The sequence below is a fragment of the Taudactylus pleione genome, unplaced genomic scaffold, assembly GCF_031769625.1.
Source record: "Taudactylus pleione unplaced genomic scaffold, aTauple2 ptg000226l, whole genome shotgun sequence".
Lineage (NCBI taxonomy): Eukaryota > Metazoa > Chordata > Amphibia > Anura > Myobatrachidae > Taudactylus > Taudactylus pleione.
Genome location: NW_028284628.1, coordinates 526,491 through 548,413, shown reverse-complemented (window position 1 = coordinate 548,413; position 21,923 = coordinate 526,491). Strand labels below are relative to the sequence as shown.

Here is a 21,923-nt window from a genome sequence, read left to right as displayed (position 1 = left end):
CTTTCAAAAAATCGTTCAGTTTCTGAGTTATCATTCATGCGCGTTCCAGTTTGTAGTTCATTCTGACTGACCAACTGAACGATTTTCATTAAGGGAAGTTACAAAAATAGTTTGTAGTTCAAAAAACCATTCATTACACTTAAAAAATCTGACAGAAAATCGTTCATAACAAAATTGTGTGTATGCAGCTTGCTTAATATATATATATTGTAGTCTGCTGCAGACAATGCATCTAATGCTGGTCATACACTCTACAATTATTTGTCCAGTCTGGCTGGTTGGAATGAAAATCTAGTAGTGTATGGGAGCAAATGACAATCAACTATTTGCTCACAAACACTGGAAAAAAAGACAAAAATGGTCGTTCAGACAAACTGGTTAAATCAAATGAATTTAACCAATATGGGCAACTGTTTTTGTCCATTTTCCAGTGTTTAAGACCATATAGTCGATTGTCATTTGCTCCCATACATTACCAGCTTTTCATTCCAACAAGCCAGATTGGACAGATAATTGTATAGTGTATGCCCAGCATTAGTGGGATGTCTGGAGATTTGACTATGAATCCAGCTCAGCGGCGTCACTTCCTGATGACCGGTTTCTCCTAATGAACTCTGGTGGGGGAAATCTCAGCGGCTTATGTACTAATAGGAGTAGGTGCACCCTACAGTTGTGAGTATAGGGTTGGTAGTGCTGAGAGATCTCTTCCTTTACTGCTCTGTGCTTAAAAATATTATGCTTCATTGGACACACAAGGCCATTTGCTTGGAACACAGTAAGCTTCATATTTTTTTTTTTTTCCTTTTCATAAGGATATAAGTGTGTGATTTAGAAAGTGACAGACATATAATGGGTGAGATAACGGACTGGTGCGGATTACTGCTAATACTTAGTTGGTTTGTAGACATAAAAATGAAAAAGTGAAGCCATCTGAACAATCACATTTGCGAAGTTATTGTATCATGAAAATTTAGGTTGGTGCTGTGTAAAGTCCAACTAAAGCCATTTTTGATCTTGAAAAGATATCAAACCCTGTGTATTACTGGAACTAATAATTAGATTACATTAATCTAAATGCAAAATGTGCACAATGTTTAGTCTAGAGCTGTGACCATTATTGAATTCTGCTCTGTGTTGCGCTAAGTGCAGGCAAAATGTTCTAACCAAAGAATGAGGGCTAATCTTTTGCTCATCCCTATAAGTTATCCATTTGGAATAACAACCATATTTGTACTTTACTACCTGCAAAGTTATTAATATTTTAAGACTAAGGGGGTATTTATGAAAGCTTGGAGAGTGATAAAGTTGAGCTAAAGTACCAACCAATCAGCTCCTGTTATTTTCCAAAAACAGCCTGTAAACTGACAGGAGCAGGTTGGTTGGTACTTTATCACAATTTTTTCACTGTCCTAGCATTCATGAATAACCCCTTAACCTGAAGTCAGGATGCTAAATATGCTATTCCCTTACAGGCCATGCTGCCCAGTATGTTGGCACATCAGAATGCCTTTTACTAATCAAGAGCCCATTCATTTAAATGAGTCTAAACTGTGCACTAATCTACACTATGCTATCAGTGCATTATAATTATGTTCCAGGCTTGTATGAAGAAAAAAACATGAATTTTGAAATGCATTTAATAATCTGGTGCAAAAAGCATTGGTGTACTGTAACCCGTAGTGATCGGATATAAGCTTTTGTGAGTCTGATTATATAAGGCTGAAATCTGATTGGGTGCCTTGGTTTACACTACAGTATTTGCACCAGAGTAGTAAATAAGGCCCTTTTACTGAATTCGCTGTAGACTGACGTAGTATCACCTACCGCACTGAACCCCAAGTTGCCGAACTTATGATCAATTCCATCTTCATGTGCACAGGAAAATTGTTAGTCATCCTAGTGAATGGGAAATTAGACTTGCCAATGTTAATTTAACATATGGCTCCAGTACACCAATGGACTACGAAACTGTCCATCTGAGGCAAACTTCAGGACAGGAGCGTGTCTTTGTGCTTTTCATTTGAACGTAGATCTCATTCAAGTGACAACTGTGAAAGTCTAGCTCATTGTCCTTGTGGAAGACTGTAGACTGGACTGAAACGGAGAATTATCCTGATCTTACGTCTGAATCTTGCGCTTGTCATAGAAGAGGCTCTTTAACATGTACACCTGGAGGAAGGCGACTGTGACCAGTACGCCAAGGTTCACGGCTGACCAGAAGTTGACCCTCTCCAGGTTGCTATCCTGTAGGTTACGGTCTCTGGCTTCGAAGGCTCGCAGAACGGTCTGCATTTGCATGCTCCGCTCCAGCCTGGACTTCATACTCTCTATGGACTCCTGGCAGATGATGGGAGAAATATACTGTTATGCGTCAAAAGAAATTGGACTATATTCTCAGAAGTAATAATTGGTAAAATACGACCTATTTATTTTTAAGCCATATTATGTCTTAACAGACATTATACATTACACAAGTTAATAGGGGGCATCGGAGAAAAATGAAAATTGGAGAGAATAACTACATTTGTGAATTTATTAATATTTATAATATTTATAAGTATACAGAACCAGCGACATTGCTGAAGCATGCCTGTTCACGTCACACGATGGGAGTCATTCTCCTGAGTATTGGTTCCACCCACACAATGTCTGCCTACGCTGTGTGTAGGAGAGCATTTAACTAGGACCAATTGTAAAACTGCTGATTAAGTCTTAGAATATCTGATGTTAAAGCGTAACTCCTATTAAACACTAAAGGGGTAAAATTTACTAAAGTGAGAGTTTTTAGAAGCGAGTTTTAAAAGTGATGTTACCCATAGCAACCAATCAGATTCTACTTAACATTTAACTAGCACCTTCTAGAAGATAATAGCTAGAATCTGATTGGTTGCTATTGGCAACATCACTTTTAAAACTCACTTCTAAAAACTCTCACTTTAGTAAATTTACCCCCACGATTCTCCCTCCCCCATTTTCTTTACACTGATATTATTATAGAATGATTTGTATTCTATCCCAGCATCCTAAACTCACTCCTATTTCACATACAGCCAGCAGAGCTATATGAATAGATGTAGCACAGTTTATTCTGTTTATAATAAGCTAGAAGGTCTATGGCGAAGATTTTTTTTAACTTCAGTTTTATTAGGAAATTTCTCTAAAATCAACATCTATCAAACAATGATGCAGGAGGTTGGGGCCTAAAGCATGGGGTGTACATGATGAAGCTATAAGAATAGACTGAGTCTTTCTATTCCTGACTCAATGCTCTAGTTATATCCTTAAATAAACGGTAAAGCATCATTAACCATGAGGCGTAATTTAGGTCACTTGTCGCTGTCGTTATGCAAGTCTTTCAGCTTCCAGTGAGCGGTGATATGAAGCCTCACAGCCATTTATCAGTGCTGCAGCAAACATGACTGGTCACTAGCTCCAGAGAACTAGTCATCCAATAATAAGATAATTGGTTATAGTGGTTCAAAGGCAAAAATAGGAGTTTTGATTTGGAGGCCTTAAAGCTGCATACTACCTAGGACAATACTTGTATAAGGTGACCCCCTCCCTCCAGCGGTTGCTACTCAGATCCACACAAAGGATATTTTTTAATATGTTTCTTGGCTCAGAAAACATTACCATGGAATGTAGTCAAAATGTTGACATTATCAAGTATCAACATGTGCAACGCCAACATGTGAGGTTAGGGTTTAGCGATACCGCCTGAAGCACCACAAGCTCCTCCAGATGTTATTATGACATCACCGTCTGACCCAGGGCACACCACTGGAGGCATTGGACCTGTTGTACCAGGTAAGTCACCGCTAGGTCATCAGGAGCATGTTGTCGACATTCTAATCATGTCAACTTAATGAATGTTGATGTGGTCATTCTACATTATGACCATGTTGACATAATATACCACATCCTATTAAAATATAGGAGAAATTTCTCTACAGACATAGATCATTGCAGTCAAGGATGAGATAATGGAGTAGGGTCACCATCTTGGGAAGCAATGTGAAACCCGCCACTGATAGATTCACACTCCCTCAGTAGGATCTTGGGAATGTGACTATGGATCATAGCCTGGGTCAAATACATAAAAACCATATGCCTTCGGAGTGGGAGGCCTGGAGAACAAGAAAGAATCAGTGAAGCCCTCCTTAAGGTGACAAAAGGAGGAGTAAGTACAGTGCCTTGCAAAATTATTCACCCCCCTTGGCTTTTTACTTTTTTTGTTACATTACAACCTGTAATTTTATTTTTTTATATCTGTATTTTATGTAATGAATCTGCACAAAATAGTCTAATTTGGTGAAGTGAAATGAGAAAAAAAATTATATAAGAATCTTTATAAATAAAATTCTGAAAATTGGCATGTGCATATGTAATCACCCCCTTTGCTATGAAGCCCCTCAAAAGTTCTGGTGCAACCAATTACCTTCAGAAGTCACAATTAATGAAATGAAGTCCACCTGTGTGAAATCTAAAGCTACATACACACGATTTTATGAATGATTATCTGTCAGATTTTTTACAGTGTAATGAACGATTTTTTTGAACTACAAACGATTTATTGCATATTAACTTAATGAAAATCGTTGAGGTGGCCAGTCTGACTGAACTACAAACGCGCATGAACCATAATCGTTCGTTTTCACTCAGAAAGTCAACGATTGAACGATAAATGATAATCATTCAAAAAATCGTTTTGAGTGTGTATGCACCTTAAGTGTCACATGATCTGTCAGTATAAACACACCTTTTCTGAAAGGCCCCAGAGGCTGCAACACCATGAAGACCAAGGAGCTCTCCAAACAAGTCAGGGACAAAGTTGTTGAGAAGTACAATTCTGGGTTGGGTTATATAAAAAAATATCCAAATCTTTGATGATCCCCTGCAGCACCATCAAATCCATCATCAACATCATCATCATCAAATGGAAAGAATATGGTACAATAACAAACCCGCCAAGAGAGGGCCGCCCACCAAACTCACAGACCGGGCAAGGAGGGCATTAATCAGAGAGGCAGCACAGAGCCCAAAGGTAACCCTGAAGGAGCTGCAGAGATCCACAGCAGAGACTGGTGTATCTGTGCATGTGACCACAATAAGCCGTACACTCCATAGACCTGGGCTTTATGGAAGAGTGGGCAGAAAAAAGCCATTACTTATTTTTATCACTAAGAAGACACAATTTGAGTTTGCCAAAGGCATGTGGGAAACTCCCCAAATGTATGGAGGAAGGTGCACTGGTCAGATGAGACTAAAATTGAACTTTTCGGCCTCCAAGGAAAACGCTATGTCTGGCGCAAACCCAACACATCCCATCACCCCAAGAACATCATCCCCACAGCATCATGGTGGCAGCATCATGCTGTGGGGATGTTTTTCAGCAGCAGGGACTGGGAAACTGATTCGAGTCGAGGGAAAGATGGATGGTGCTAAATACAGGGATATTCTTGAGCAAAACCTGTTTCAGTCTGCCTGTGATTTGAGACTGTGACGGAGGTTCACCTTCCAGCAGGACAATGACCCGAAGCATACTGCTAAAGCAACACTCGAGTGGTTTAAGGGGAAACATTTAAATGTGTTTGGAATGGCCTAGTCAAAGCCCAGATCTCAATCCAATTGAGAATCTGTGGTCAGACTTGAAGATTGCTGTTCACAAGCGGAAACCATCCAACATGAAGGAGCTGGAGCAGTTTTGCCTTGAGGAATGGGCAAAAATCCCAGGGGCAAGATGTGGCAAGCTCATAGAGACTTATCAAAGCGCATTGCAGCTGTAATTGCCGTAAAGGGTGGCTCGACAAAGTACTGACTTTAGGGGGGTGAATAGTTATGCACGCTGAAGTTTTCTGTTATGTTGTCCTAAATGTTTGATTCACAATATGAAAAAAATAAAAAAAACAACTTCACAGTTGTAGGCATGTTCTGTGAATGAAATGATGCACACCTTCAAACAATCCATTTTAATTTCAGGTTGTGAGGCAACAAAACATGAAAAATGCAAAGGGGTGAATACTTTTGCAAGCCACTGTAGATCAGTGTTTCCCATACCTGGTCCTCATGGTCCACTCACAGTCAAGGTACCAAGTATACCCGTGCATAAGCACAAGTCCTCGTCATTATGGAGCACTATGCGAATCAAGTGACCAACAGCTGGCATTCAGGACATTTTACTCTTCCAGACACGGAGACATTATAACAGGATAATTCCTAAAACTATAGTTTTGGATGGAAGACCTTAAGTAAAATCCAGTGAGACAAGATGGGCGTGTAAGGACCTTGAAATCGTGGTTTAGCTTCTATTTATACTTAGACAGCAGTCATCCCACTGAGCCACAATCTGCTTTAGCAAACATGCTGGAGCCACATAGTTTAGGTGCCTGCGAGTTGTGGGCCCTGAGAGAGATCCATGGGCAGACCACGTAAGAGAGAACATGAAAGGAGTTTAAAAGGACGCTGGGCAGAAGCTGTCTCTCTGCTGCACAGTGCAGACACAGAGTTACAGCTTTGCTTGGACTGGAACCAAGGCATTAAAGGTTCGGCCACAAGTGGGTCCTGAAGTCTCAGTGGCTTTGCTACAGTATGTAGATACCATAATCAGGAGGGCATTGATCTCAGTTCCTACCACCTGACGAGAGGAACGAAAATCGTGGCTCAGCAGCCAGCATTGATGCGACTGTACACTCCTGTATTTTACCAGGATCTTTGTCCCAACTTGCTGTGTAACCTTCCTAGTATTGCCACATTTTGCTCTTTTTGTATAGAATAAGAGGGTACTACTTTCATCCACAATTTGCTTTGCTGATTTATATAACCCATGTTTGTACACTGGGAAGGCCAGGGCGATGCATAAAGCTGGGTACATGCTTGTCCAATGCTCATCCATCCGACCTCCAAATCGCCAGTTTGTTCGATATTGATAGAGCATGTATGCTCACACGACCTCTGGTTTCATCTAATCCTGGTTGTTTGGTCTTGACAAAAGTTTTTTAAACCTGTTGAAAAATCAGGAGCACCAATCATTTAACCAGTATAGAAGTGTGTACGCTCCTGCGACTAGTTTGTCCAATTCTTCTCCTGATTCATCTCTGAAGCAGTGAGTGAGTGGCAGCCGTCTGCATATTGGAGCAAAATTGGACAGATGTGTATAGATTAGGTGCTTTAACTGCAACCTAGGTCTCCAGTAGGTTGTGTCAATAGTCTGCTCTGGAGTTGGTTCCCCAGAGGATTGAACACGTGTGTACCTATGGGCAGACCAGTCCGCTGCCAGTGTAGAAAGAGCTAAACACTACTCCAGTATTGTCATACCTGGTCTGAAAAAAAAACAAGAGATATGGTAAGAACTTACCTTTGTTATCTCTGTTTCTACGAAGTCCATAGGGTCCACAGGGTTGACCTTGGGGTATAGCTGGATCTGGATCCACGGGCACCACGCAGTTAAAGCTTTGCTGCTCGCAGGATGCACTTGGGTCCGTCCTCCTCTATACCCCGCCCCGGCCACAGGCACCTCAGTTGGTAAGCAGCTAAGGCCGGAGGAGGAGACTAAACAGAGAGAAGGAAGACTGGAACACACAAGAAACCATACTCACAGAAATGGGAGACGGAAAACCGGTGACCAGCCACACAGCCCATTTGAAGCCAGGTGCGTCAGGGCGGGCGCCCTGTGGACCCTATGGACTTCGTAGAAACAGAGATAACAAAGGTAAGTTCTTACCATATCTCTTGTTTTCTACTTCAGGGTCCATAGGGGGTCCACAGGGTTGACCTTGGGGATGTCCCAAAGCAGTTCAACTAAGGGCGGGGACGCTCCTGTGCTGAAAGGAGTACCCGGCGCCCAAAGGATGCATCCTGAGAGGCGAAGGTGTCAAACGCATAAAACCTCAAAAACGTCTGAATTGAAGACCAAGTAGCCGCCTTACACAGCTGAACAGCGGAGGCGCCACGTCTAGCAGCCCAAGAGGGACCCACAGAACGAGTGGAATGAGCCTTAACAGAGGCTGGCACAGGTAAACCCTCCTGCGCATAAGCCTCACAAATAACTGAACGAAGCCAACGGGCTAACGTTTGCTTGTTGGCAGGCCAACCCCTCTTGTGAAAACCGAAGAGGACAAACAAAGAATCCGACTTCCTAACCGAAGCAGTCCGGTCCACATAGATTCTAAGTGCCCGGACCACATCCAAGGAAGCCTCACCAGCCGAAAGATCAGGTGACTGAAAAGCTTGCACAACAAGTTCCTGATTAATGTGGAACTTTGAAACCACTTTGGGCAGAAACTCAGGACGCGTGCGAAGCACTGCCCTGTCCTGGTGAAAAATCAGAAAAGGAGGGCGACAGGAAAGCGCCCCCAATTCTGAAACCCTCCTGGCCGAAGCAATTGCCAGGAGAAAAATGGTCTTAAACGTCAGCCACTTGAGCTCCACCGACTCAAGTGGCTCAAAAGGAGGACCCTGCAAGACCCTCAGTACCACCGTCAAGTCCCACGGAGCCACCGGAGGCACGAAGGGAGGCTGGATCCTGAGAACACCTTGGAAAAAGGTGTAAACATCTGGCAGTGTAGCAATCCGTCGCTGAAACCACACGGACAAAGCAGACACATGAACCTTCAGAGAGGCCAGGCGTAAGCCGAGGTCCAAACCCGATTGAAGAAATTCCAAGATTCTGGAAACCCGGAACACCTGCGGATCATAGTTTCTGGATTCACACCATTGAAAATAAGTGCGCCACACCCTGTGGTAAATCCGCGCGGAGGCAGGCTTGCGTGCCCTAAGCATGGTACCAATCACTGAACTGGAGAAACCCCTAGACCTCAAGACGGCTGTCTCAAGAGCCACGCCGTCAAAGACAGCCGACCCAGATCCGGGTAAAGGCAGGGCCCCTGAGACAACAGGTCCCGACGCTGAGGAAGAAGGTACGGAGCGTCGATGGAGAGGCACCTCAGATCGGAGTACCAAGGACGTCTGGGCCACGCCGGAGCCACCAGCACGAGCGTGCCGCCGTCCTGCTTGAATTTCCGCAGAACCCGAGGAAGTAAGGATATCGGAGGAAACAGATACGCCAGGTGAAACGTCCATTTCACCGACAGAGCGTCTACCAGACAGGCGCCTGCGTCTCTTGTCCTTGACCCGTAAACGGGCAACTTGTGATTGTGACGGGAGGCCATCAAGTCCAGCTCCGGCAGCCCCCACCTGTCCACGAGTAGCTGAAACACCTCTGGGTGAAGCGACCATTCCCCGGGATGCACATCGTGACGGCTGAGGAAGTCCGCCTCCCAATTGAGGACTCCGGGAATGAAGACTGCCGAGATCGCTGGAACGTGACACTCCGCCCAAGCAAGAATGCGAGACACCTCCGACATTGCTGCCCGACTGCGAGTTCCCCCTTGGTGATTGATGTACGCCACCGTGGTGGCGTTGTCGGACTGCACCTGAACCGCCCTTCCGTGAAGAGCGGGCCGGACGACTGCAAGGCCCTGTACACAGCCCGCAGTTCCAGGATGTTGATGGGGAGAAGTGCTTCTTCCGCGGACCAACGACCCTGAAGCGATAATGAGCCGGTCACTGCCCCCCAACCCCGAAGACTGGCATCCGTCGTGAGCAGGACCCAGTCCGGGATCCAAAAGGGGCGCCCCTCGACCAGATGCACCGTCTGAAGCCACCAAGCCAAAGACTGCCGAACCTCCGCGGACAACACCAGCATCTGAGAGCGGATCCGGTGAGGTAACCCGTTCCATTCCGATAGAATCAGCCCCTGCAGGGGCCGGGAATGGAACTGGGCAAATTCCACCATGTCGAATGTCGACACCATGGACCCCAGAACTCTCATAGCTGAATGGACCGACAGGCGGCAACTGCTCAGGCAACTGTGTATCCGCAGCTGCAGGGAGGAGACCTTCTCTGGAGTCAGGAAAATCCGCTGCTGACGAGAATCCAGCAGGGCTCCCAAATGAACCATCCGCTGTGATGGAATCAGGGAGGACTTCTTCCAGTTTATCAACCACCCGTGTGCTTGAAGACAAGCAATGGTCAGGTGGAGATGTCGAAGAAGCACCTCCGGGGAGCTCGCCAGCAGCAGAAGATCGTCCAGGTACGGCAACAGACGTAGACCCTGACCCCGAAGGTGGGCAGCCATAACCGCCATCACCTTGGTGAACACCCTCGGAGCCGTGGAAAGGCCAAAAGGCAACGCCCGAAATTGGTAGTGATGGTTCAGGATAGCAAACCTCAGATACCGCTGATGTGCCGGTGCTATGGGCACATGGAGATAGGCGTCCTGGATATCGAGGGAGACCATATAATCCCCGGGTTCCATCGCCAGAATGATGGAACGTAACGTTTCCATCCTGAACCTGGGAACTCTGAGGTATCTGTTCAGAGACTTCAAATTCAGGATAGGGCGATGAGAACCATTGGGTTTCTGTACCAGAAACAGAGTAGAATAGTACCCCGTCCCGCGCTGAGACTGCGGAAAGGGAACAATGACCCCTGCTTGTAGCAAGGATTCTATAGCTACCTGAATCTGACCAGCTTTGGTCTTGTCCAGAGAAGGACTCGTACAGAAAAACTGGTGGGGCGGCCTGAACCGAAAAGACAGGGCGTACCCCTGAGAGGCTACTTCTCGAACCCAGGCATCCGTGGTGGTATTGTGCCAACACTGGGCGAATTGGAGAAGTCGGCCTCCCACTCTGGGGTCCCCCAGAGAGAGGCCCGTCCCATCAGGCAGCAGGCTTATCCTCCTGCTTGGAAGAAGGGCGCCGAGCACTCCATGCCTGCTTCTTGGGCTTGGGTGCGGCCTTGGTCGCCGAATGTCTCGGGAAGGACTGGCCCTTGGCCTTACCCTGAACCCGAAAGGACCGAAAGGCAGAGCTCCTCACTTTAGCAGGCGCAGAGGCCGAAGGGAGAAAAGCCGACTTGGACTTAGCCAAAGTATCCACTATTCTGTCCAAATCCGGACCAAATAGTAAATCACCATTAAAAGGCAAGGCCTCCAGACCCTTTTTTGAATCTGCATCAGCCCTCCAGGACCTCAGCCACAGGGAGCGCCGAGCAGATACCGCTGCAGCCGACACCCTAGAAGTGAGCAGGCTGGCATCCAAAGACGCTTCCCCAATATAGGAAGCTGCATCCCGCATCTGTCCCACTAACGCTCTCTGGATATCCGGAGCCTCATCAGGAAAGGTATCCTCCAAGGCATTGGCCCATGCCTCAATGGCTTTAGCCACCCAGGAGATAGCCATGGACGGGCGAGCCACCGCCCCGGAAAGAGAATAAATGGACTTTAAACAAGTCTCCACCTTCCTGTCCGTGGGATCCTTCAAAGAGGAGATAGACGGCAATGGCAACGTCGCGCTTTTGATCAAGCGGGTAACGTGGGAATCCACCGCCGGCGGAGTTTCCCATTTCCTGCAATGAGCTTCAGGAAAAGGATAGTTCGCCGCCAACCTCTTCTGTGGATGGAACCTCTTACTAGGTAATTGCCAGGCCGCCGCCATATGATCCGATAATTGATCAGACAGGGGGAACACAGTTGAGGTCACCTTGGCCTTTTTAAAATTAGGAAACTTCGACCTAGGAGCCGGCGCATCATCCTCAACATGTAGGATAGCCCGCACCGCCCTAACTAAGGCTGGAACATTAATGGAGGACTTAGCTTCCACCTCCTGCCCCATGACATCAGAGTCAGAGTCCTCATGGATTTCTCCATCATCTGAGGACACTTCCGAGTCCGACAACTGCGCAGCTAGTGAACTCACAACCGGACGTTTAGACACCCTTGGTGGCACATCACCTTGCAACATAGACTGAAACGCCGAGGATGAAGCCGCCAGACTCTGTACGGAGCTGGATAGAACATCCACCCAAGGCGGAGGAGCCGTCGGAGCAACACTCTGCAAAGGCACTACAGACTGACATGTCCCTGGGGAAGACTGCACATACACAGACAGTCCCGAGTAAGGACCCACAGTCTGGGCCCCGGGGGAAGACCGCAACATTTGTGGAACCCTCGGGGAATGGGGGATGGTGGGCTGCGGTAACGCCCTAGAAGGGACCGCTGATGGGACCGATAACCGGTCCGCAATAGACGCCAGCACCTGTGAAAACATCGCCCAAGGAGGGTCCTGTGATACAGGGGGGTTGGAGGGGCCCGGTACCAGCTGGCACCGCCCGCACAGACCATCCTGAGATAAGTCCTCCCCATCAACTCCAGCAGCACAGCGTCTGCAGGAAAATAGCACAGGAGCCACAGAGCGCTCAGTCTCCTCATCCGACATGATACCGTAAATACACAAGAAATAGGTATCACCAGAGGAATTACGGTTTTAACACCCGCGCACTCACCAGTATGCGACACAACAGCCCAGATATGGTACTGTGTAGCACACAACAGTATGTGACTGACCCCACAAATACGTGTTTTATATAAGTGAGGGTCTCAGAAAAACGCCCTTCCCCCACACACCTGCCGGGCCATAGGAGAAGGAAAGGGATAGTTATTCTCCTTGCTGTCAGCTTATAAGTCACAGACAGGCAGCACTAGCAATAGTCACATACATTGCAGAAAAGTTAGTACTCACTGCACCTTCCGCTACAATCAACCGCCCAGATTCAGTGTCTGGGAGGGCTATAGCGCTGTGTACACTGTCCTTTAGCAGGGGAGAGGTACACAGGGGGACCGGTCCACTTGATACCGCCTGGGAGTCTGCGATGTGCCAGTAAAGATGGCCGCCGGAGACCTCAGAGGAGGAGTGGCCGTAAGATAAGAGCAGCTCAGCGACGCCAGACTGCTAGTTGAAAGGCGCGCTGAGCTGAGGGGAGGAGCCGCTAGACAGGGAAGGCTGCCTCCCCTGGCTAGCAATTAACCCCCGTGTTGCCGGTCCCGCTACCAGCCTGATACCCTGGTGGTCTAGCGGACACGCGGGGTATTCCTCAATTGAGGGGGAGCCCGCCGCCGCCGCTAGCGCCTCCGGTCTGTCCCCAGAGACCGGAGGCTCCAGACTGCATTGAAGTATCCGCGGGCCGCCGCACGCGGCGACCCGCGGCTTACCTGATCCCCGTCGCGTCCGGCAGCAGTCAAGGGAGTCCCCAGAGCCCGGCTAGTACAGGCTCTGGGGTCCCGCCGCGATCCCCAGAGCTGTACTGGCGTCGCGGCGCCAGCGGGGAGAAGGAGCGGCAGCGTGGACGTCCTAAAGGACAGTCTGATGCTGCCGCTCTAAAAGTGTAAAAAAAGAAGAAAAAAATAAAAAATTTCTCTTTTAAAATAAAGCTATGGGGCTGCTCCTGCAGCCCCACTGCGACAGGGTGACCCGACTCCGGCCGGGCACCAACTAAAACTGAGGTGCCTGTGGCCGGGGCGGGGTATAGAGGAGGACGGACCCAAGTGCATCCTGGGAGCAGCAAAGCTTTAACTGCGTGGTGCCCGTGGATCCAGATCCAGCTATACCCCAAGGTCAACCGTGTGGACCCCCTATGGACCCTGAAGTAGAAAAAAAACTTACCATGGAGCACAGCGTTCAGGTTCTCCAATAGATCTAGAACATTTTACATATCCAAACTGCTGCTAAGCTCGCTCTCTCACACGCCTGCTGCCACTATGTAGTTCATGTTCAAAACATTTAACTACATGAAGAGAGACTGTGCCAGTAACAGGGCGGCTCATCTGGTACGTCTGCTGCACTCTCATTGCTCCTGCGATCCAGGTAGTTGCCTGCACAACCGAGTTAGGCAACGACGGGCACACTCAAGACTACAATTAACCTGGATGGCCAGAGAGCTGAATCCTGGTAATTTTTTTCTCGTAATGAAATTTTGATAATATAGCCTGAAAATAACTGTAGGACAAGCAAAGACAGGTATTTCTTTTTATGCTTACCTTAATATCTTCTATCTTTATATCCAAGAGCTCATCTGGCTCTACAATGTCTGCCCAACTGTCTGGTTCCTCATCCCCCTGAGTGTCAAATATCAGCTCGAAGAAGACCAGCTTCTCGGATATGGTGCTAAATGAATTGTCAAAGCAGATCATATAATCTCCAGCTTCAGTGGGCTCCACCCTGCAAAGCAACAAGAGAACAGATCCAGATAAAACTTCCAACTATTATGGAACCGACCTGTGGGAGAACAACAGAAAATAAATGCACGGGAACATGCAGAACACGGAAGTAGAGGAATGGATTACTTCACTCACGTATGTACTCCATCAGATCGCCTGTGCTCCATAATCAGCCGCACCCCCGAAGGAGTAGTGATGGAGAAATCCACATCCAGTCCTGCCCCACCAATCACCTGGGGAGGGGCGATACATGGTTATTCCATTCAGTGTTTACAAACAATGGTTACACTGATACTTAGGGGAAAACCACCATTCAAATAACTGTGACTAATGCTATACAGGCAAATGTGTTCATTTTGGGGTACTGCGTAAACAACGACAAAAAACTGGAAACTTTTTTATATATTACTGTATCTATAAAGCAGACCTTGTATATTATTTTCTACATAAGGGCAATATGTACAAATCTCCCCGGACGATAGCTAGGTGGAGCTACACTATATAACAGCAGCCGTTTATACAGTGATCTGGAAGTTTAGCTATCCCAGTCAGAGTTACTTCTTTCTGATTGAAATATTACTAAGGAAGTGTTTTCCGTTGGCAGAAACAATGTTCCTACGTGGTTGTGTCATTCTGACCTGTCACATTATGTATCACATGAGTGAATTTTGCCAGCGCTCGCTGCTTTGTCTGTGGTGGCCGCTGGGTTGTAAAAGGTGTCCGGCCTTTCTGATACAGATTCAAATATTAATGGGTGGCACAGCACTGCGCCAGTGGTACGTGCTAAGGGCCTGGTTAAGAGATGTACACTAACCCAATGGTTAGCGCACATCTCTGATGGTGGGAGGACTGCACATGTGCAGTCCTCCATCTGTGAGTTTGCACAGTGGGCCTGATTGACCCACCCGTGAGCGCCCTGCGCTCGCAAGCGTGTCGATGGTCCCCCACTGCGCATGCGCACGCTGGAGCAGGCTCGCACATGCGCAAGACCCAGCCAGCAACGGGCGCTCCGTCGCTACAGGTCTCGCACCAAAGCGGGGCAGCTGTCGATTATGATTTACAGCTTGCCCCGTTTTGGAGGTGGGCAGGGGGGGTGGGGGGTGGCTTGCCAAACGGAGGCATTCCCGAAGGAACGCCTGCCGTTTGGGGGTGGCCCCACTGACATCATCTATTAGAGCCGAACGCTCACTATGGCTTGCGGGAACGAAACCCTACCACAAGGGTCGCGTCGCAAGCCCAGATGGTCGTGACCATCACCTGGCCGCTCGCTAAAGCGGCGTCACCCACAGCTTAGCAAGCGCCCAGGAGGCAGTCTTTAAAAAAAAAAAAAACAGGGACGGCCTGATTCAGAGCGAGCGCTCCCGAAGAGCATCCAGCTCTGAATCAGGCCCACTGTCTTTTAGCTGCAGTCCTATTGACAGGCTGAGGCGTTTGGAGAGGTGGAGCGGGGGATTTCCTGGGCAGTGTTCCCAGAAATGGGGGTGTTCTCTGTGAATTTCCCACTGAAAGTCTCTACTTCCTAGCAAAGTAGTAGTCTGCTTATGCAGTGGGGCAGATTTGAGTCTGCTGTTTATATGTGGATCCTGATCAGCTGGATGCTGCACCTCTGACCATGCTGTGTTCTGAAGACTCCCCAGCTGGGGATGTCATGCTCCTGCGAGTAGTTGGGTACACTGGAGTGAGGAGCTCTACTTCTGTCTAGGGCAGCCATGATCTTTGCGGTATACATTTCACACATAGCTTAAGTGGTAGCAGATATGTGGTGTGTCATCAGCACGTTTAGGCTTGCAGCCTCTCACAAGGATGAACTGCTGCTGTATGTTCACTTCAGTCCTTTATGGTTTTGATTCATGCTTGGGAGGCTCGTCTTCCGTGGCTCGCTGTGAAAGGGTTGTAACATTGGCTTCGGCTGTGTTCTGGTAGCGAGGACGTGTCTGGTTGATTGGTTTGATATGATGACATACATGGTGGGGTTGCAAGCAGTGGTGACCTATGCATTGCTATGTTTACAGGTGTCCACTCTAGGTGCTGATCAGTGAGGAGGGCATATTTTAATTTTGAAGGGCAACATTTTAGATATGATGTATCGCTACTGTAGCTGCAGTGATACATCAGGTCTAAAATTTTGCCTAATATTATGCCCTCCTCACTGATCAGCACCCTGCACCTAGAGTGTTCACTATACAGTATATTTAGCATTTGGGGATGTGATTATGAGGCAGGGGGTGCAGATTGGATCTTTGGCTGTGTGTATGACACATATCACTGGTACAGCACTGTACCATCAATTAATGTCATTTATCTAAACATTTGTACAATGAGAGGCATACATCATATCTATAGGCCTATATAAAGGTATATTGTCTGCATGTATTATGTAGCATTGACTATACAGTAAGAGGCATACACTATACATCTGTAGCCATTATCTATATAAGGGATACGGTCTCTAGGTAACTTTTCTACAGATCTATAGGTGATCACTACATAAATCACTGTCTGCAAGTACTAAGTAGTAGGGATGGCCATCAATCATCAATGGTATACGGCGAGTGGTTGTTTTTTTTGCCATAAACATCGATGGCGGCACCAATGTTAAGAAAACATTGGTGTTCAATGGACAAGGTCTGTGCATTCGCAGAACTCATCCATCAATGGCTTGAAACCTATGGTTTAAAAGCATCGATGGTACAGCCATCGATGGCCATCACTATTATGTAGTCTGTGACTACATACATACAGTATACCATACTACATACAGTGTTAGGCATACATGAAACAGCTATACAAGGCATACTGTCTGCATGTATTATGTAGTTGGTGGCTATATATTGTGAGATACACTATAGATCTAAAGCCGACTTTCTGCAGATATTATATAGTTTGTGATGATAAACAATGAGAGGCATACACAATACATCTGTAGGTGATCTTTATATAATGCATATTGTGGCTGCAGATATCATGTAGGTGGTGAGGCATACACTACAGAACTTTACATGATCACTATATAAAGGTATGCAATCTGCAGGTATTATGTAGCTGGTGATTATATACAGTGAGAAGCATATACTATACACTATATGTTATCACCAAATTTATGGCACACTGTAGGTTACTATACAGTAAGAGACCTACACTATACAGCTGTAGGTGATCACTATAGGATTATTTGCTGCTGGTATTATGCAGTTGGTTGACTACACAATGAGATGCACACACAACAGACTTATAATTAATCCCTCTATTAGGCTTATTGTCTGCAGGCATTATGTAACTGCTGACAGAGACAGCTATACACTATACATCCATAGGTGATCCCTATCTAAAGGCATACTATCTAATGCAGCTGTTGGCAATATACTTTAACAAGCATACACTATACATCTGTAGAGGTTTCATGTATAAGGCATACTGTATGTATTATGTAGCTGGTGACTATATACAGTTAAATACATACACTGTATATCTATAGGTGACCTCTATATAGTTGGGAGCCAAGCAGAAAACCAAGTAAAGCTAGCCATACACCAGACAAACATTCCTCCAACTTGTTGGTTGGTTAGAATGAAAATGTAATGCCGGCTGTCGGGATGCCTCCTGTCAGAATACCGACAGCGGCATCCCGATGGTTGGTATCCCGACAGGATACATACTTACCCTCCCCTCTTCCCCCCCATGCCCTCCTTTGTTGTAGCCTAACCCTAACTCTCCCCACCCCCTAACCCTCCCCCATAATGCCTAACCCTAAACCCCCCCTAGGGGTGCCTTACCCTAACCTCCCCCCAAAAAAACCTAAGCCCTGCTACGCTCCCAAAACCTAACCTTCCCCTCCTAACAGCTAACGCTAAGGGTGCCCTGGACCTCTCTCGTTCAGGCTGGTGTCCTTCAGCATTCCGGCGTCGGGATTAAGATAGGCATCAGTATTTCGACGCCTATCTTAAGTCCCTTGTCGGGGTTTCCTTATCGGTATTGAGACCGGCAGCATCATAGTCTCATAACTACATCCCATTTTTGCATGCAGGGTAAATCCTGTCTGCTGTTTTTACACTGTACTTTAGATTTGAGCTTGGTCACACCCCTCTCACATCTAAAGCTCTCTGCATATTTAAATCTGACACACCTGCAGCAGAACATGGTTTTGCCAAGGTACAATGTTACTTGCTCTTTTTTGCCTTCTTTGTTCCCAACTTTGAATCAGTGTCTGTAGGTGACTAGAGTATATATAGTAAGAGGCAAACACTCTGCAGCTATAGGTTATTCCTAAATAATTCATACTGTATGTAGGTATTATGTAGCTGGTCAGTGGCGGAACTAGAGTGTGGTGGGCCCAGGTGCAAGAATATGCTTTGGTCCCCCCTATGCAGTGCCCCCAGAAATGGTCCTCCCTATGCATTGCCCCCAGTAGTAGCCCCCCCTATGCATTGCCACCAGTAGTAATGCCCCCTATGCAGTACCCCCAGTAGTGGCCCCCCATATACAGTGCCCCCAGTAGCGGCCACCCCCTCATACAGTGCCCCCAGTAGCGCCCCCCCTATGCTGTGTCAGTTCCTGTGCCCCCTTACACACACACACACACAAAAAAACACAACTTACCTGAATCCCCGCTCCTGCCGGCCCGCTCTGCACCGTGTGAGAGACATCATGACGTCTCTCCCATCACCCGCTGCGGGGGGAGCCGGAAGGCGGAGCTCATGAGTGAGCTCCAGCTGGCTGCCTCCGTGGACGCAGCAGCCAAGGAGAGTCTGTCTGACTCTCATTGGCTGTTATAACTAGAGATGAGCGGGTCCGGTTCCCTGAGAACCGGACCCACCCCAATTTTCGAGGATTCGGGGCGTTCCGAGCGCAGCTTGGATCTCCCTGCCTGCCCCGGATCCCTGACCCGAGGCAAAACCTCGCGACCCCTCTGTCGAGTCGCGAGGTTTTGTTTTCAGCTAGCTTAACGCTGATTGGCTGAGAGAGCAGTCTGTCACGGCTCTCAGCCAATCAGCGTTAAGCCATTGAAAACACTACAAGGGAGGGAAAAGAGATGGCGCCCGCCATCCCCCACCGCCTGACACCACCGGCAACCCCCGCTGCCGACACTCCCACTGGCAGCATCCTCCACTGTCAACACCACCACTGCCGACACTCCTGCACTGCTGCCCAACGTACTGAGGACACCATCAGCGACCCCCACACTGCCGACACTCCCACAGTGAGGACACCACCAGCGCCCCTGCACTGACGACAGTCAGCAAACCTGCACTGAGGACATTGCTGGCACCCCCACTCTGCCGACACCGCCGGCAACCTGCATTGAGAACACCCCTACACTGCCGAACCTACCAGCGCCCCTGCACTAAAGACACCACTGGCACCCCCGCACTGCCGACACAGCCAGCAAACCTGCACTAAAGACACCGCTGGCACCCCCGATACAGCCAGCAAACCTGCACTAAAGACACCGCTGACACCCCCGCACTGCCGACACAGCCAGCAAACCTGCACTAAAGACACCGCTGGCACCCCCGCACTGCTGACATCACCGGTACCCTTCACTGAGGACATTGCCAGCACCGCCATTCCATGTACTGAGGACACTATCAGCAACCCCGCTCTGCCGACACTGCTGTCACAGTAAGTGCACTATTGGTGTATCCAATCCACACTGTATAACACACTGTATTCGTGTTGGAAATTAGAAGCTGAACTGCCACATGTTAGTGCCGCCCACTGTGTCACTTAGCTTAGTCAGCCAGCTAGCTGGATGCAACCTTTTGGCCTTAACTAGATGAAGCAAATAATATTGTGAGGTGGTCAAAATTGATTGGAAATTACTGGAAATAAATGTTATTGAGGTTAATTATACTGCAGGAAAAAAACAGGCCCATTTTATGTGATTTTAGCTGTTTTTATGTTTTTTTTTTAAGAAAATAATCCAGATCCAAAACCAAAACAAAACACAAAGGAAAAACCAAAACACGAGGGTCGGCGCACATCTCTAGTTATAACAAACACACCGCCGCTGCTGTGTATTGCTGACCTCTCTCACTGCAGTCTGCACTATACTTGTGGGGCCCGGGGGACACTAGCGTTGGGTGCAGCGGCGGCTATGGGCCCCTCCACCACAGCGGGCCCTGGTGCAAGCCACCGGCTGCACCGCCGCTAGTTCCGTCACTGTAGCTGGTGACTATATACAGTAAGGCATACACTCTACATCTGTAGGTGATCCCTATATAAGGCATACTGTCTGCAGGTGACTATTTTCAGTGAGAGCCATACACTATACATCTATAGGAGATAAGCCCTACATATGGCATACTGTCTGCAGGTGATTATATACAGTCAGGGAGTCATACACTATACCAGTGGTTCCCAAACTTTTTTGAATCATGGCGCCCTAGAGTGTCAGCATTGTTTTCACGGCACCCCTAAGCCCGAAAGTTCGTTATTGAGAAATTCAGAAACATTTTTAGTAAAGTGAAGTAAATTGTGCTTACCTGTCATCCTTATGGTGCGTACACACTACACGATATGCTCCCTGTGTCCCCGGCAGGCTGTGCTCAATGTCGTTCATGACATTGAGCACAGCCGCTGAACGATATCGTTCAGCGTCGGGCTCTCTCCCCCATTCCCCAACATGCAGCAACCTGACGAGGTCGTCAGATTGTGCTGCATGTTCAGGCGATGGACAATGTCGGAAACGACCAGCGGGAGTGCGCATCGCTGGTCGTTTCCGACATAAAAGTGCACGATTTGTGCACAATTACGATGTCGTAATCGTGCAGTCGCTCAGTAATATCGCCCAGTGTGTACCCACCATTAGGGTCAGTTATGTGGTGGTGGACAAGATTGCGCTTCTGTTTGTCCACATATTTACATTACATTGACCATAAAAAAATATATTTGGTGCTGGGACCACCAACCTGAGGCACCCCTAGAAGTGTCCCAAGGCACCCAAGGGTGCCACTGCACTATACATATGGGATACTGCCTGTAGGTAGCTATATACACAGTACATCTATGGGTGATGATCAGACATGTTGTATGTGAGTAACTATATATACAGTGAGGGGAATACACTATACATCTATAGGTGTTCTGCATACTGTCTGTAGGCGACTATACACAGTGAGAGGCATACACTGTATATATTCCTATATATGGCTTGCTGTGTTAACTATATATAAAGTGAGAGACGTACACTATACATCTATAGGTGATGATACCTACAGTTTATATAAGGCACACTGTCTGTATGTAGGTAAGCTCACCTGGTACTCCACTTCCATGCTGCCATTGTAAAGGGCCGTTTGGTAGAAACACTCCTGTCTCCCAGCCGGTAGCAAGAAGGTCAGCTCCGAGTCCTGAGGCTGATTTATCCCAGCTAATACAAGGGGCAGCACTAGCAATAGCAGGCCGCGTAGCGAAGCCATAAGAGCGGCTAGGAAACCACTCGGACACCGAGGCAGTTTCCGCAGAGACAACTCTTTCTCTCATTGGCTGATTCACCTGTCAGTAACTAGAACCTAGTTTCCCATTGGTTAGCAAAGCGATCACTCCATCAAAACCTGCTGTCCATTGGTTTATATGCACCGCCCCTACCTCTCTTCCATGTAAGGGCAAGAAGCTGACCTGGACCAATCAGAGAGCAAGGACGGAGACAGAGCGATGTAACTTATACGTAAACGTATAGCTGCTCCCTGGCCTGGCCCTGACCTGTCCTATACATACTCTTTATACTTTATAAAACATTTGGAGGGGATCTATACACAACCAGGAGATTTCAGCCCTACTAGTCTTCTTGGACTCCGGAAAAATGGCGGCTCTAACGCTGGAGTGTCCTGATTTACATAACTTTTTCTTTAATAAAAACGTGACTTTATAT

The 21,923-nt window shown here is 47.5% G+C and overlaps 1 protein-coding gene across 1 annotated transcript; it reads right to left on the bottom strand.

The window, feature by feature from the left end:
* Positions 1-679: 679 nt before the first annotated feature.
* TMED1 (transmembrane p24 trafficking protein 1) lies at positions 680-21,567 on the bottom strand. The gene is made up of 4 exons (XM_088479126.1): positions 21,310-21,567; positions 14,189-14,286; positions 13,874-14,054; positions 680-2,337 (listed from the first exon to the last, which is right to left on the bottom strand). The coding sequence occupies exons 1-4, from the start codon at positions 21,469-21,471 to the stop codon at positions 2,119-2,121; spliced, it is 660 nt and encodes a 219-aa protein (XP_088335252.1). The 5' UTR covers positions 21,472-21,567; the 3' UTR covers positions 680-2,118.
* Positions 21,568-21,923: the final 356 nt, after the last annotated feature.